Source organism: Pyricularia pennisetigena, chromosome 3, assembly GCF_004337985.1.
Source record: "Pyricularia pennisetigena strain Br36 chromosome 3, whole genome shotgun sequence".
In the NCBI taxonomy this organism is placed as follows: domain Eukaryota; kingdom Fungi; phylum Ascomycota; class Sordariomycetes; order Magnaporthales; family Pyriculariaceae; genus Pyricularia; species Pyricularia pennisetigena.
Window position 1 is genome coordinate 7638011 of NC_043742.1, and position 14191 is coordinate 7652201.

At 54.2% G+C, this 14191-nt stretch overlaps 4 protein-coding genes across 4 annotated transcripts; 2 read left to right on the forward strand and 2 right to left on the reverse strand.

Moving 5' to 3' along the window:
- Positions 1–478: 478 nt before the first annotated feature.
- Positions 479–2892, reverse strand: PpBr36_03827 (uncharacterized protein; the record flags this gene model as incomplete). Its single annotated transcript, XM_029890996.1, has 3 exons — positions 479–2121; positions 2421–2449; positions 2588–2892. 3 exons carry the CDS (start codon positions 2890–2892, stop codon positions 479–481), a joined length of 1977 nt encoding a protein of 658 aa, XP_029753178.1.
- A 612-nt stretch (positions 2893–3504) lies between these two features.
- PpBr36_03828 (uncharacterized protein) lies at positions 3505–6550 on the forward strand (the record flags this gene model as incomplete). Its single annotated transcript, XM_029890997.1, has 4 exons — positions 3505–3538; positions 3776–4478; positions 5499–5821; positions 5919–6550. The coding sequence occupies 4 exons, from the start codon at positions 3505–3507 to the stop codon at positions 6548–6550; spliced, it is 1692 nt and encodes a 563-aa protein (XP_029753470.1).
- Positions 6551–7163: 613 nt separating this feature from the next.
- On the reverse strand, positions 7164–7733 carry PpBr36_03829 (uncharacterized protein; the record flags this gene model as incomplete). Its single annotated transcript, XM_029890998.1, has 1 exon — positions 7164–7733. One exon carries the CDS (start codon positions 7731–7733, stop codon positions 7164–7166), a length of 570 nt encoding a protein of 189 aa, XP_029753557.1.
- Positions 7734–9910: 2177 nt separating this feature from the next.
- PpBr36_03830 (uncharacterized protein) lies at positions 9911–12046 on the forward strand (the record flags this gene model as incomplete). Its single annotated transcript, XM_029890999.1, has 1 exon — positions 9911–12046. The coding sequence occupies one exon, from the start codon at positions 9911–9913 to the stop codon at positions 12044–12046; it is 2136 nt and encodes a 711-aa protein (XP_029753306.1).
- Between the last annotated feature and the right edge of the window lie 2145 nt (positions 12047–14191).

Consider the following 14191-nt stretch of genomic DNA (forward strand, 5'->3'; position numbering starts at 1 on the left):
AAATACGAGCTATTGATTGGGCCTCCCTACCAAACCGTTAACCATAACAGCCGAGGTGACGCAAGTTGGCAAGGTCTAGTCAGTCAAGTCATGATCACTACCTCTCACTGCGTATCGCGTATTCCCCTCCCTGATCATCCGCGGACACCGGAAGCTCCGGAGCAAACGCGGCGAAGTCGGATGCACAAAACTCGTGTAAACAAGTAAACAAGCTTATGTGGTTACATATATGTAAATCTGCATCCAGAAAACACCACAAATTCAAACTCAAACCCAAATTATGTTGTTGATCTAATCTTGTAAAATCCCACCCAAAAAAAAAAAAAAAAAAAAAATACTATATCAATCACTGAACCACCTAATGCCTGCTGCTCCATTTGCATCCCGTAACGATTCGCGGCGCCCAAATGAGCCCATTCGCACGTGCAATACAACTATCCCACCCCCGCCCGTCTGCTCTCCCACCACAGCACAGGGGTTATCGGCGGAACCTCGTATCAACATCTGCAACAACCGGCTCGACCGGCGTCCGAGGGGCCTTTTCCAATGGATCCAGCTTCTCAATCGCGTCGCCCATCTCGTCGGGCACCGACGTTTTGAACACAGCCTGGACGTTATCGTAGGGTGAAAAGCCTGTAAAATGCCAGTTTAGGAACGGATTCTTGCCACGGCGGCGGCGGCCGAGCATTCCTCCGCTCCAGGACCGCCGGCGCTCGTACAAGCTGATGAGTAGCAATACGGGCGCGTTGAGGGTGCGGACGAGGGAGACGTTGACCGTGTGAAACGTGGCCGGGGACACAAGCAGCTTGAGCGGCAGGAGCAATACCAGCGCGAGGATGTTCGTTGGTGGCGGGTAGGCAAAGATGGCGTCGCTTTTGACACCTTCAAATGTTAAGACGGTCCGGCGAAAGGCAACTTCCCCGGCCGCGTCGGCGATGATTCGCGAGAACGTGTTGGTCAGAACCGCAATGGTAAGAGTCAGGAATAGCGTGTTGCCCAGAAAAGCAAACGCGACCATGAGTGCAGGTCCAAACAGCGAATGGAAGTTGCCGGCCTCATCGAAGCCGGTTCCATCTAGACCAAACCAGATCCACAGCATCCACTTGGCGATGGTAGACCAGCGCGGCGTGAGAATCGTAGTGTTGGAGTTGTCATCGCTGTCGATAAGCCACTGCAACGCCAACAAGAAGCCGACGAAACACCACGTGGCCAGGAAGGTGAGCATCATAAAGTCGCTCATGGCGGCGCGCACGCTGATGAAGACGATATTGTTTGGCAGTAGCGTAAAGGCCAATCTTGTCAGAAGCACAGGCGCGGCGATGCAGAGGATATGCAGGCCCTGGCCAAGAGGAAAGCGACCTGCGACTATGTCAAAGATGCGGGCGATGACATAGGCTCCGTAGATGAAGATGAAGGTAAGATCCAGGAAAGACCAAAGCGATTGTGAATGAACCTCCCAGCCGTGCTCAGCAATGGCGGCCAACTCGGATAGTACCCAGCCGGCCGTGTAGATGCTGAACATGAGCTCAAAAAGCTCAGTACCCTCGTCGTTGCGATACACCATGGTGAGGACATATAGACCCAGTAATATCAGAAATTGGCACATCTCGACGGCGTTGCGCCAGCGCGGGACAATGAGGCGGTAGTGATTCAATATTGGAGCCTTCCGCGGGTCGTATAGCGAGATTGGGTGGTGACGGTAGTGATCTGGCAGGATGTCCATGACTGACAGCGGCGTATATATGACCTGGCCCTCGTACACGGCATTAACAACACGCTGGCAGGCAGGTGAGCTGATGAAATTCTTGCTTTCCGAGATGATGGCCAGTTCCAAAGCGGTTAGCTTCCGTTCATGACCCTCGCGCTCCTGCAGTCGCCACTGACGAGCAGCCGTGTCGAGCTGGATGGAGTCTGGAGCCCCCTGGAAAGGATCGAAGCCCTCAACAAGGACATGTGAGAGGAGTAGCAAGCCATCCTCGCTGGTGTGCTCCTCATGTAGACGGCGGAGGATAAGGGTGGCAGCAAGCTCGCAGAGGGTGGCACGAGCTATGGTGACAGTCTGGTGAACTGTGCTGGATTGTTCACGAAGGAACTGGACACGGTTGGCGAGCAGGCAATACACTATGGGTTTTGTTAGCGACTAACAAAAGTAGGTGACTAACAAAAGCAGGTGCTGGTGGAAGCAGGGCCATGACGTAGCAAAGGAAGGGTCAGACATGCCTACAGAGATGTCGCTTGGAGTGTAAAGACGATCGACAAGGGGGCGGACAATCTCCTTGTTTACCCTATGGTCTTTGAGTTGTTCAAGCGAATATGGTTCATCTGCGATGATATTAGCAACAGGATCTACATGACAACCAAAGATGACTAGAACTAATCGGTTCAAGATCTTGTAGGTTTTTTTATTTAATATTACATACCAACAGCGGCGGCTACTAATCTCCTCACTCTAGCTTGGGGTCACGAGATAGCCGAAGCCAAAAAAAACGAATCAATCAGCCCTGGCCTGTTCTAGATTCGGTGAAAGACAGCCGTCGAAGGGGAAAAAAAAACCGGGTCCCTGAAGTCGAGACAAGCAATTACCTACCGGTGAATGGTCATGTACACGGGCAAGGATGAAGGTGCCACGGCGGGAATCGGGTGCCGATTTCTCCGATCGATGCAGGCCTCCGTCTCGGACATGTCATCGTCGTCGTGTGCATGTGCTTCTGGCGCCAGAAGCCCTTTGCTGCTGGAGTCCATCAGGGCAACGGCGGCGGGTGCAAGAGAAAACGCGATCGTGGCCGAGGTAGGGCTGTAGATTGCCGTGGTGCAGCTGTTGCGGTTGTGGGTTGGATGGTTTGAGGGGGTGTTTTGTTTGCGTTGGCATCGACGACGAATGAGTGTCATCATATGGAAAGGGAAAGGGGGCAAAAAGGTAAACCCAGCATCGCACCTGCTTAGCGACGGACAGAGCACGGGGTGGCGGACACGACACGACTGCCGCCGCAATCAAGGGCGGAAAGCATAATGGCTGGAGGGGCCTGGACCTAACTAGTGCCGGGGAAGGAGTGCCTGGTCTCAGGGTTCCAAATTACTTGCTGCGGCGGGCACCTTTGGCAAAATTACTGGACTACGCCGTTTCATCTCTGCCTCAGTATATAAAAGGGAAATGATTGGTTGATTTTGGGTTGTGGTGGGGGCTCCTAGAGTTCCAACAGTCCCGCTAGCGAAAACTTACGTAAAATAGGGGTGTGGGAAATTGGAGAGAAGCTGTGCCAATTTGGCTTAGCGGGCTTCCATTTCTTTTCCAACTCTATGCCGTCCATTGCTTGGAGAGAACAGCCGACATCGGCACAAACCGGGAGTCACAAAATAGTATCCAACGGAAGGCCCACGGCCACCAACGCCCGCGATCCGCCCGAACAGGATTCTGCTAAACCGGCCTCTCGGTGATGGATCTGCCCACTTGGCGCACATTCGCAGTCCCGTAGTCGAACAGCAGCACTCTTCGGCTTCAGCTAGATGCCTCGCATCTTCAACCAAGCAGCATGGTGCGGTAACTTGACGTCATAATTGATATCAAACGAAATACTGATGAGCGCTGCAGCAACACCTGCCGTGTCCGCAAGATCAAATGTGTGTCTGTTGTTGCTGTTGTAGCCCTCTGTCAACTGCCTGGAGATTTTTATCTCACATGTATCATCCCCAGGTGATGAATCGCTCCCCATCTGCCAGCGCTGCTCCAAAGCAAGTCGCTATTGTGACCGCACTGCCGCGCCTCCGTCTATCTCAGTCCTTGAGCAGCCAACCAACACAGAGCAAATCTTTCCATTGCCGCCACACCCTCGCCAGGCCCTCGTCAACCCCGCAATAGCCCGCTACTTCCACCACTATATCTCCTCCATCGCCCCTTGGTATGATCTTAGTGATGGGTCTCGGCACTTTGCTACCTGCCTAACCGAGCTGGCCCTCACCGACCCGCTCCCATTCGCTGCCGTCATCGCCCTGGCCGCGATTCAGATCAGCCAGACGACGGCACCGTCGGCCCGGACCGCTGCCGAGTACTACCATGGCCACTGCGTCCGGCTGTTGTTGGTCCGGCTGAAGGACGACAGTTCGGCCTCTGACGATGGCGATCGCGACGGAATCACGCTCGCTTCCATCTGTCTCCTGCGCTCGTACGAGATCCTGAGCGAGGAGGTCGATCCGAACCGGCATCTCCGGGGCGCGTACTCGCTTGCCGTCTCTCGTACTCCGCTGCTCCGGGAAGATGACCTCAGCGGGCGTGGAGGGCTGCGCGGCGCGGGGTTCTGGAACTATTTGAGGGAAGACATTACTTTCAGTCTGTTTCAAAGATGCCCGCTCAAGGTGGGACTGGAGCAGGTCGAGCTGTTTGTCTGGCGTGGTGACGATGTTGACGGTGACCACGGCTACTTGAATGCCGTGACGCTCATTCTGGGAAGAATTATTAATGAGTGTTTTGGGCGCGAGACAGTGTCATCCGATTCCTGGGACTTTTTGGTTGCGTTACTCCGTGACTGGTGCTCGGCTCTTCCCGACCGTTTCGCGCCTTTTGCACGTGAAGAACGCGGTCTGGGACTTGCTTTGCCCTCTGTTTGGATGTTGCAGGATTGTCATGGTAGGGCCTTTTTCTTTTCTTCCCCAAGCACCAAAGTCGAGAATGCTGATGATTCATTGCTGGGGGCTACAGCATCGAAATCCCACTATCGGCTTCTCTGTATTGCCATCCTCTGCGCCCACGCACCTACGACGCAACATATTTCAGACCTTGCTTTGCTTCTGGATGGTTTTCAAGGTCTTGGTCAGAGCGGCACAAAGGACGAGATTCTAGAAAGGTGTGCTCTTGAGATCTGCGGGATCGTATTTACTTCCAACTCGCCTCCTGTAATGGTGAATTGTTTTGGTCCTATCGCGTTTTGTAAGTCTCGGCTGGTTTACTTTTGTATGTCTATACTTGTCACCACGATCATGGCTAACGCGCCCACTCCAAGGTGGGCCATTTATCCGCTCCGAAGCTGCGCAACATGAGCTTGTCCGTCGGCTCATAGCCTGCAAACGAACCATCGGATGGCCTGTACAGCGGCTCGTGGCGGACTTGCAGATTGCATGGGGAGAGGCAATTGGACAATAGAATGATGTGTGATGCAGATTCTTGCAGCTTGACTTGGTCGGACCCGCTCCAATTCAGTGGTATGCGAGTCAAGGATTTCCGAGCTCTGATTTGGCTTTTCCTAATGCGGTATCCCCGCTCCCGCTTCCTCCATGCTCAAAGCCGAGCTCGGGTTTGGACATGAGGTCACCACGCGATGCCTCACACCTGTCGACAAAACTATTTAAATTGCACCGAAACGACAATAAGGATGGACTTGCTCAATGTCAGTCAGATACCTTATAAAATTCTACGACAAAAAGACACCTGTCATGGCATTCCCACGCCAAGTCAGAGCTGTGCGGCTTCTGCTCCGCCAATGCCCCTTCGCCCTCACCCAAACCAGCTGTCGCCGCACCATGGCAACACTCTCCCAGAAACCGAGTAACGGGCCCGCCGTGATCAAGCCATCGGCAGCCGAGATCAAAAACAACACGCTCTCAGCACGCAACCTCGAACTGGCCGTCCGTCATCTGCACGCCGACGGCCTCGTGGTGGTCGAGGACGCCGTACCGCATCCGGACCTTGACGCCCTCAACGCCAAGATGGTCCCCGATGCCCGCTACCTGCAGTCTCTCGGCGAGGATGGGCCCTTCAACTACAACCAGGGCAACCTGCAACAGGACCCGCCGCCAGTGGCCGAGTATTTTTTCCCCAGCATCTTTACAAGTACGTCGATGGCACTAGCCTTATCATTGAATCTGCAACTCAGGACGACGCAGCAGGTCGAAGGTAGACATATAGAGGGTACTAACACAGAAAACAGACAAGATTGCCACGCAAATCACCTCATCCATCCTTGGCCCCCGCCCCAAATGGACTTTTTGCTCGGCCAACTCCGCCATGCCCCCATCGTCACCCGACGCCTCCCCGCAGCGCCAGCCCGTGCACTCGGACGCGGATTTCGACCACCCGCGACACCCCTTTGCGCTGGTCGTCAACGTGCCGCTCGTGACCATGACGCCGCGCAACGGCTCGACCGAGCTGTGGCTCGGCACGCACCATCTCTCGGACCTCTCGGCGCAGGAGGGCGCCCACGGCGAGCGCGCCAGCGGCCGCATAAAGCAGCATCTCCTAGACGCGCGCCGGGCGGAGCGGGGCCCGTGCCAGCCCGTCGTCAAGAAGGGCAGCGTCGTGGTTAGGGACCTGAGGCTCTGGCACGCGGGCATGCCCAACCTGAGTGAGGACGAGGTCAGGGTCATGCTGGCGTTTATTCACTTTGCGCCGTGGTATCGCAACCCAATGAGGCTGAGGCTCGGAGAGGATGTGAAGACTGAGATTGAGAACGTCGCCGGGGAGCTGGATGTGCCGGTGGATTGGGTGGGCAGGGACGAGGTGCTGGGTGAGTATTTGCGGCGCGGGTTTGGGAACAGTTATGATTTTGGTCAGGAGGCGTAACATGATGGGGATCGAATATTGTCTTGGGGCGCGCGAATGTGAGTTTGGGGGGGAGGTTTTTGATCGGGAAAGTTCCAGGCTGGATGTTGTTCCTTTGCCGGCTAGGTATCAAAACTTGATCGCTTTCTTTCATTCCCTTTCTTTGCGTGACGCCCGCTTACCCTGTATTGTCAATGGTTGGTAAAAGGCCGATGCGCCTGTGCTGTTTTCGCCCGATATACAGTTTCCGGCAAATCGACCCAGGAAGCCAAGTTCTCTGCCAAACTACCATCGCAAAATGTCATTGTCGAAGCTCCTCTGGCGGGCCGTCCTCCTCCGTCTTGATCACTTTGCATTAGATGAAAAGATTCCGCCGTCCCACCCGGGTTGCGACAGCGCGGAGACCGGCGCTCCGGCTTTGCTCGACTTGGCGCTGTCTGCGCAGAAGTGGATCTTGTCTCGTGGCTAGATTGGTCGGGCGGGGGGAGAGATCAACAAGAAGGAATCGGGGAAAGGTAAGGAATAAGGTATTATTTATTTTACTACCCCAAACACCAAAAGCATTGCGGCCGCAGACAAAAAGAAGAAAAAATGTACAAACACGCCAAAAGAAAAAAAAAAAAAACACCCAGCATCAGCCGCAGCAAACACTCGGCTCCTCAACGCCCTTTGCGCTCGCCCCCTCCTTTGCGGCGCCAGGCGCACTGGTCTCGACGCCGGGGACGCCGTCGACGAGCAGGGTCCTGGTCATCCAGTCGCAAAAGAACTTGCCGACGCCGGCGCCGAGCACGATCATGACGAGCAGGATGACGTTGTAGTACATGGCGATGAGCATGACGATGTAGGCGAGGCCAAAGGTGAGGGCGTGCAGCACGGCGCGGACCAGCTGCTGCGGCGCGGTGGCGCGGAACGTCACGTACTCGCTCGGGATGGGCGGCGGCGGCGGCTGGCAGGGGTTCGGGGCGGTGCGGGCCTCGGGGTCCCGGTCGCGGGCCGTCTGGCGCGCGGAGCCGACGGCGGCCGCTTGGCGCGCAAACTGCCGCGCCAGGAACTCGTCGTACTCCTTGCCCAGCCGCCGCGTGAACTCGAGCAGCACCACCAGCAGCATCACGCCGATGCACGTCGCGGCGAACATGCCGTTGTTGGTGATGTGCCACTCCGGCGTGAGGAAGCAGGCGTCGATGGTGTGCGTGTTGAACATCATCTGCAGGGCGGGGGCAATAGAGCCGCAGGGTTAGTTGAGGGGTTTCTTGGGATGAGGTTGGTTTTTTTTTTTTTTTTCTTTTTCTACGCGGTATACGGTGGCCATAAACTTGCCGTGATCTTGCATGTCGACATGTCACCCCCGCTGCTGCTGCTATGGTGCGACATTTTGACTGCTTGTACTGGTTGTTCTGGGGATGGATTTGTTGGTGTGCTGGAACAGATGAAGTGAAATCTTCCAACTGGGCGCAGAAACCCTGGCTGGATTTGGTCCGTCGGGTAGTAGTTGACAGGCAAGCAATTTTGAAAATTTTGTCGGCCTTTTTGATTAAAAAAAATCAGTGATGAAAATCGACAAATCTGGTCTGCTTCTTTGTGTCTCCCCAACTGTTCAAATTCCGGGGTTGTCGCCAGATACAATGACGAAACAGACAACAATTCTCAGTGCCAGATGGAAACCGAACCGCAAAGGTAGCAGCGAATATTCCTGGCCCTAAAGGCTTTTCAATAATTAACTTTGCGCAGTTTGACCAAACAAAACATTCGCATTAGTCCATCATCCCAGCGGCGCGGCTGGGGTTGCTCCATTTCTGCTCCATTATGAGGGGGTTCCGGGGGTTGTCGGTGGGACCGTTCGTGGCATGCAATCACACCAAGAAAATTGAGCAAGTTTATCAGCAACTATACAGTGAAGGGTGTTGTTGCCAAGCCTTATAGCTCGCCCCAGATGGCTTGTCTGACCTCAAATTCGCTCACATTGTGGGTTGCACGGGGAGGCATCGTGGCAATTGAGCTAAGATAAGGGACAAAGTATCGTGTCTAGTGTATTCTTAGGCCTAGAGCTACTGAAGAAGAGTAGCAGATGAAGGATTAGGTTTGTAGGTAGTTGGTTGCCGGGTGGCAAGATTACTGGGTACATATTGGAAACAAATAAGTAAACAATTTCCCGCGAAAAACCTTGAGCTTCGTACATGACACGGTTCTTCCAACCATAACCGCGACAATTTTGATGGTGAACATGTTGTGACCTCTAAGCCTACAAGTTCTTGTCACCTTCAGTCGGAATAAAACTAGACTAGGACAGGCCCGGCCGGGACACTCAGCTCTTCACCCCATAAGGATTTCTGCGCCAACGGCGGGCCGAGATCATCGTCACACACCAGCCGCAAACCGTCGGAGCTATACTCGCACGGGTAGGCTAAGCCGCTAAACAAACATGATCCCCGCCCAAACCCTTGGGATCTCGGGTACCACGTTGCAGATTCTCCGCCCCGCTCACCACCACCATCCCTAAAAAAAAATATCAATATAAAAAAAAATGGAGAATAAAAACGTGCTCATATGTGCTCAACGTGTCAACTGTGGATCGATCTCACGCTTTTAGCGTCTTGCCGAGAGAAAATGGGAGGCAATTCGGATAATTCTGGACGTTTTTTTTTTTATTTCCCTGTGGGAACAAAAATCCGACTTTAATGGTTGGGAAAAGTACAATATCAGTTCCTCTTATCTTAAATGCATGTCCCAAGTCCCAAGCTCTTGGTAAACCAAAGTGTATCCGCTATACTGCTCATTCGCGCGCAGATTTTCCATGTCAGCAATTGGTCCCAAGTTCTCGGCGCCCCTGATTCCTGCTACGGCGCAACCGACGTGAAAGGCAAGAAACGTGCAACTTTAAAGACAAGAAAAAGGCCACATCCGACTCGAGGACCTTTGTAGGAAGCCAAAAAAGAAAAGACGACCAAGTGTTGAATTGCATTCGAGGTGTCGGTTTCTCTTTTTTTTTCTGACGTTCCAAACTGGTTAACGGAAGCAAAGCTTATTGGACAAGACATCTCCCAAGACAACTTGATCAATTTATAATTTATCCAAAAAGACCATTATATCAATCACACCATCTCTCCGTCTTGGGAGGAGCGGCAGTCATCGGTGTTGCAACCCCGACCCGATCGGAAGCAAGGCATACTACCCAATTCGCCACGTGCGTGCGCCGCGCATCGACCTCGTGCAGGTTGTCATATAAGAGGGGACCGGCCACAGGCCGTCCGATAACGTCGTCCCTGACGCGCGTTACTCGCCCTGAAAGGATTTGATCTTTTCTTTGCTTGTCATCTCATCTACCTCCTCTCTCTATCTCTCACATACACACACACACACACACACATACACACACAGCAAACCATGACTTTTCAAAAGTCGTCGGCGCTGTCGGCGCGACACATTCAGGATTTCAGCAATGCCACCAGTGTGATCTACTATTGGGGCTACGCAGACCGCGTCGTGCCCTGCACCAACGACAAGGGCAGCTGTGAGTACCTCGACCTCGTCTACGCAAGCCACTCCAACAGCATGCTGTACACCGGCATCATGTGGGCCCTGATCCTCGGCATCCTGCTGGTCTGGGCCTTTATGCGCAAGGTGTTTCCGTCGGCTCCGGCCCCGACCGACGTCACGTCTTCTTCTTCTTCGAGGGCCGAGGACGGCAGGGCACCCGCAAAATCTGCCGTAACGAGGCTGCGCAACTCGTTGGCCTCGTGGTCGAGGCGCTGGCTCCTGCCGGAGTCGATGAGGTGGTTGTTCGGGCACGTCACCCGCCTGCAGCTGGCCATCCTGGCCATTGTCGTCATCTATCTCATCATCTTCAGCTTCGCCGGCATCTACTACGCCTCTTGGATCACGCCCGTCAAGGACACGCCGGGCGTTTACAACTTCCGATCCAGCCTCGGTCCCTGGTCCAACCGCGTCGGTGTTTTCGCATACGCGCTCACGCCCATGTCCGTCATGCTGGCGAGCCGCGAGTCGATCCTCTCCATCTTGACCGGCGTGCCCTACCAATCCTTCATGTTCATGCACCGCTGGCTCGGCTACATCATGTTTGCCCAGTCCGCCCTGCACACCATCGGTTGGTGCATTATCGAAATCCGCCTCTACCAGCCGCAGCCCAAAGTCAGCCTCCAGCTGGTCACGGAGACGTACATGATCTGGGGGCTGGTGGCCATGGCGCTGTTCACGGCCCTGATCCTTCTGACCACCAAGTGGGCGATCCGGGCCTTTGGCTACGAGTTCTTCCGCAAGGCCCACTACGTCCTGGCCATGGTCTACATCGGCGGCGCCATCGCCCACTGGAAGGGGCTCATGTGCTTCCTGATCCCCGGCATCCTGCTCTGGTTCGTCGACCGGGCCGCGAGGCTGGTGCGCACCGGCCTGCTGCACTACAACTACCTCGAGGACGGCACGCTCGGCTTCGGGTCGGCCAAGGCCTCGGTGCAGCTGTTCGAGGACGCCGAGAGCGGCGACGTCGTCCGCCTCGACTTTGACCACCCGCACCAGGCCTGGGACATCGGCCAGCACTTCTTCCTCACCTTCCCGGAGCTCAGCATCTGGCAGAGCCACCCCATGACCCCGCTCGCCCCGCCCGCCATGCCCGGCGCCGCCGGCGGCAAGACCGGATCCAGGCACTCGTACGTGATGCGCGCCAAGGCCGGCGAGACCAAGAAGCTGGCGCTGCTGGCCGCCCAGAAGCTTGCCGCCGCTGGTGCCGGAGCCGAGTCCTCCGCCGCCACCGCCGAGAAGACGGCAGCGAGCAGCAGCAGCAGCAGCAGTAGCAGCAGCAGCAGCAGCAGCAGGAGAGGCCAAAACGACAACACAACCGCGGCGCCGACCGTCTCGGTGATCCTGACGGGCCCGTACGGCCAATCCATCATGCACAGCCTGCGGACGGACGCCAACGTCCTCTGCGTGGCGGGCGGCACGGGGGTGACGTTTGTGCTGCCGCCGCTGCTGGAGATTGTGCGCCGGACGCCCGTGCCGGGCCGCAGGGTCGAGCTCGTCTGGGTGATCCGGCACGCGCGCGACATGGAGTGGGTGGCGCCCGAGCTGGCCGAGCTGCGCGCCGCCAGCGAGACGCACAACCTGCACGTCGACGTTTACGTGACGCGCGACGCGAAGACGAGGGCCGCGGGCGCCGCGGACGGCAAGGAAGAGGGCGCGGCCAGGAACAAGGTGACGGGCGTGTCGGGCTCCTCGACCAACTCCGTCTCGTCGGGCGAGGAGGTCGACGAGGACGCCAACGTGGCGGTGCACAGGCCCGCGCACGTCGAGAATCCGCAGGTGCGCCGGCCGAAAATGGACGCCGTCGTGGATGGGTTCGTCGGCGGCGTCGCGGTCGGCTCGACGACCGTGTACGCGAGCGGTCCGCTCGAGATGGTTGGTGATCTGCGCGCTGCGGTTGCCAGGCAGAACGACAGCGGCAAGGTGTGGCGAGGCGAGGAGAGGTTCGACGTGCGGTTGGTGAGCGATGACCGCGTTGAATGGTAAATATTCGACTGTGTGATGTTCTTTTTTTTTCTTTTTCAAATCTAGAGATACCATGTAGAAAATAATATCGAGCTTCGGCTCAGTTACTCGATCTGTGGTTTGCAATTCCTCGCTTTGATCTGCTGCTGTGTCCGAAGTTGTGTCCTTGTAAAAGGATAGGTGGAAACCCAGGTTATTTATAAATGCTCTAATACAAGCAAGGGATAAGTAGTAGAGTCAATGATTTGCCTTTGTACTCATGCACTCTTGAGTCGTGGTTTTTTGTTTAAAGATTGAACTTTTCTTTTTTTTTTTTCTTCTTCTTTTTCTATTGCACTTTTTTTCAACGCATAAATTGTCTGCAAGTTCATTCAAAAATTCAGCACATCCTGTTTTCTTTGGTTGGTATTATTTGATTTACATATCTTTCACCATCATAACGCCTATATGACACTCTCTAAACTATTATAAAATATTGTACCAAAAAAGAATATCAATTGAACAGTATCATCACAATGCAATTCTGTAAAGTCGCTCCAATTCTATCACTGTTCGCCATTGGCGCCCTCGCCCTCCCAACACCGACAAACCACGCCACAGTCCAAGCTCACGATATTGTAGACGGCAGCAGACAAGAGGCCCGTAGGGCAACGGCGCGTTTTAGCACACCCGCGGCGCTGGAATATCTCACCGACACCCGGTGGAAGCTCGAGAGCAAGAAATACATATGCGGCGATTGTAGTGTCGAGAGAGGTACTGAGGCAGATATAAATGCCCATAGGGGTGAAGCCCACAGGGGGTTTAAACCGCATGCGGATCACAGAATCTGGCCTGATGAGGTCTTGTTGAATTTCAAGGAGGTACGGAGAGATCAATAGGCCGGCCAAGGGGCCTGCCATTTTAGTACATGGGGTGGAAGCCATCTCCAAGGCACCTAGAGGATACTCTATTGTGACCAAGGCATTCAGTTAGGGTGGAGTCAATTTTTCTGCGAGGCAGCAAAAGAGTTGACGACTTTGGCAGTTTGGCTTCATCAATGTTGACATAACATGGGTTCATATCAAGTTACTTGGTCTTGAATATTTGTTCATAAAAATGTAGCCTTCTCATAGCTGAATATTTTGAACCCGTGGCGAAGGTTGGACGAGATGTTGTTAAGCGAGAGTGTGGATCCTTCACGCATACGTCTGCTCTAGACGACCTGGATTGACGCGATACTGTTTTTGTGTGACAAGCCGCCACATTCTATCAGTTCGCTGGGGTGCGGGCAAGCAGCTGCCGAACGCACAGGACAACTTTGATGAACCTTTGCTCGGGACTTGAGCGGGCGGGGAGGAGGGATGCGGAATATGACTTTTTGGCCTGATGGAAGAGTATTTAGTCCAAAGTTAGGCCCCGACACGCCGTCTGACTTTTGTTGACTTGATTTGGTCGGAACTCTATGGAAATAAGATGACTAGAACTAAGATTGTTATGTGATAGCCTATATCCCAATTCTTTAAGAAGTTGGGATCTTGGCAATGCGGAAGTCGACTTGAAGATTATTGAGCTTAGACATGAACAGGCTCAAACTCAAATTTACTGAATCTTTCCACTTTGACCCCTTTGATTTCAATGCTTTGTTAGTCAGTTCGGCTTGAGGACGCGATTTTGGACGTGCAAAGACCCGGCTACATCCGAATCATCGTTGAAGCGCGAGGGAGGCCGAGAGGAACCTCGCGCTCGGCCGACCCGAGGATGCAAGGGAAACTCCTCTCTCGTATCCCATACAACTGTGTCAACTGCAATGAGCATAGCATCAGGATAAGGATCCATGGTGATTCCCTGATTGTGTAAATGATTATACTTTCAATTATGTGAAAACATGTACATGGAAGAGTAGCCTTGCTCATTCTAGGCAAACTCGAGGTTCTTTTTTTAATACCTTCATTCAGATGATTACGTTAGGCAATCCAGGGATCCGATGGTCATTTGAGTCAGATGGTGTACAGCCCGGCCATTGCGGGCCTAGGAGATTATTCACTCAAGTGCTCAAGTGGCCATGCCGCCTTGTTAAATTTAGACAAAGTAGAGATAGCTACATCGTCTAGCACTCGAGAAACAGTTATACAAGGCCAAGTCCTGCTGGAGTGCTTCCACAGCTCATGGAAACAGTTGCGACTGGAA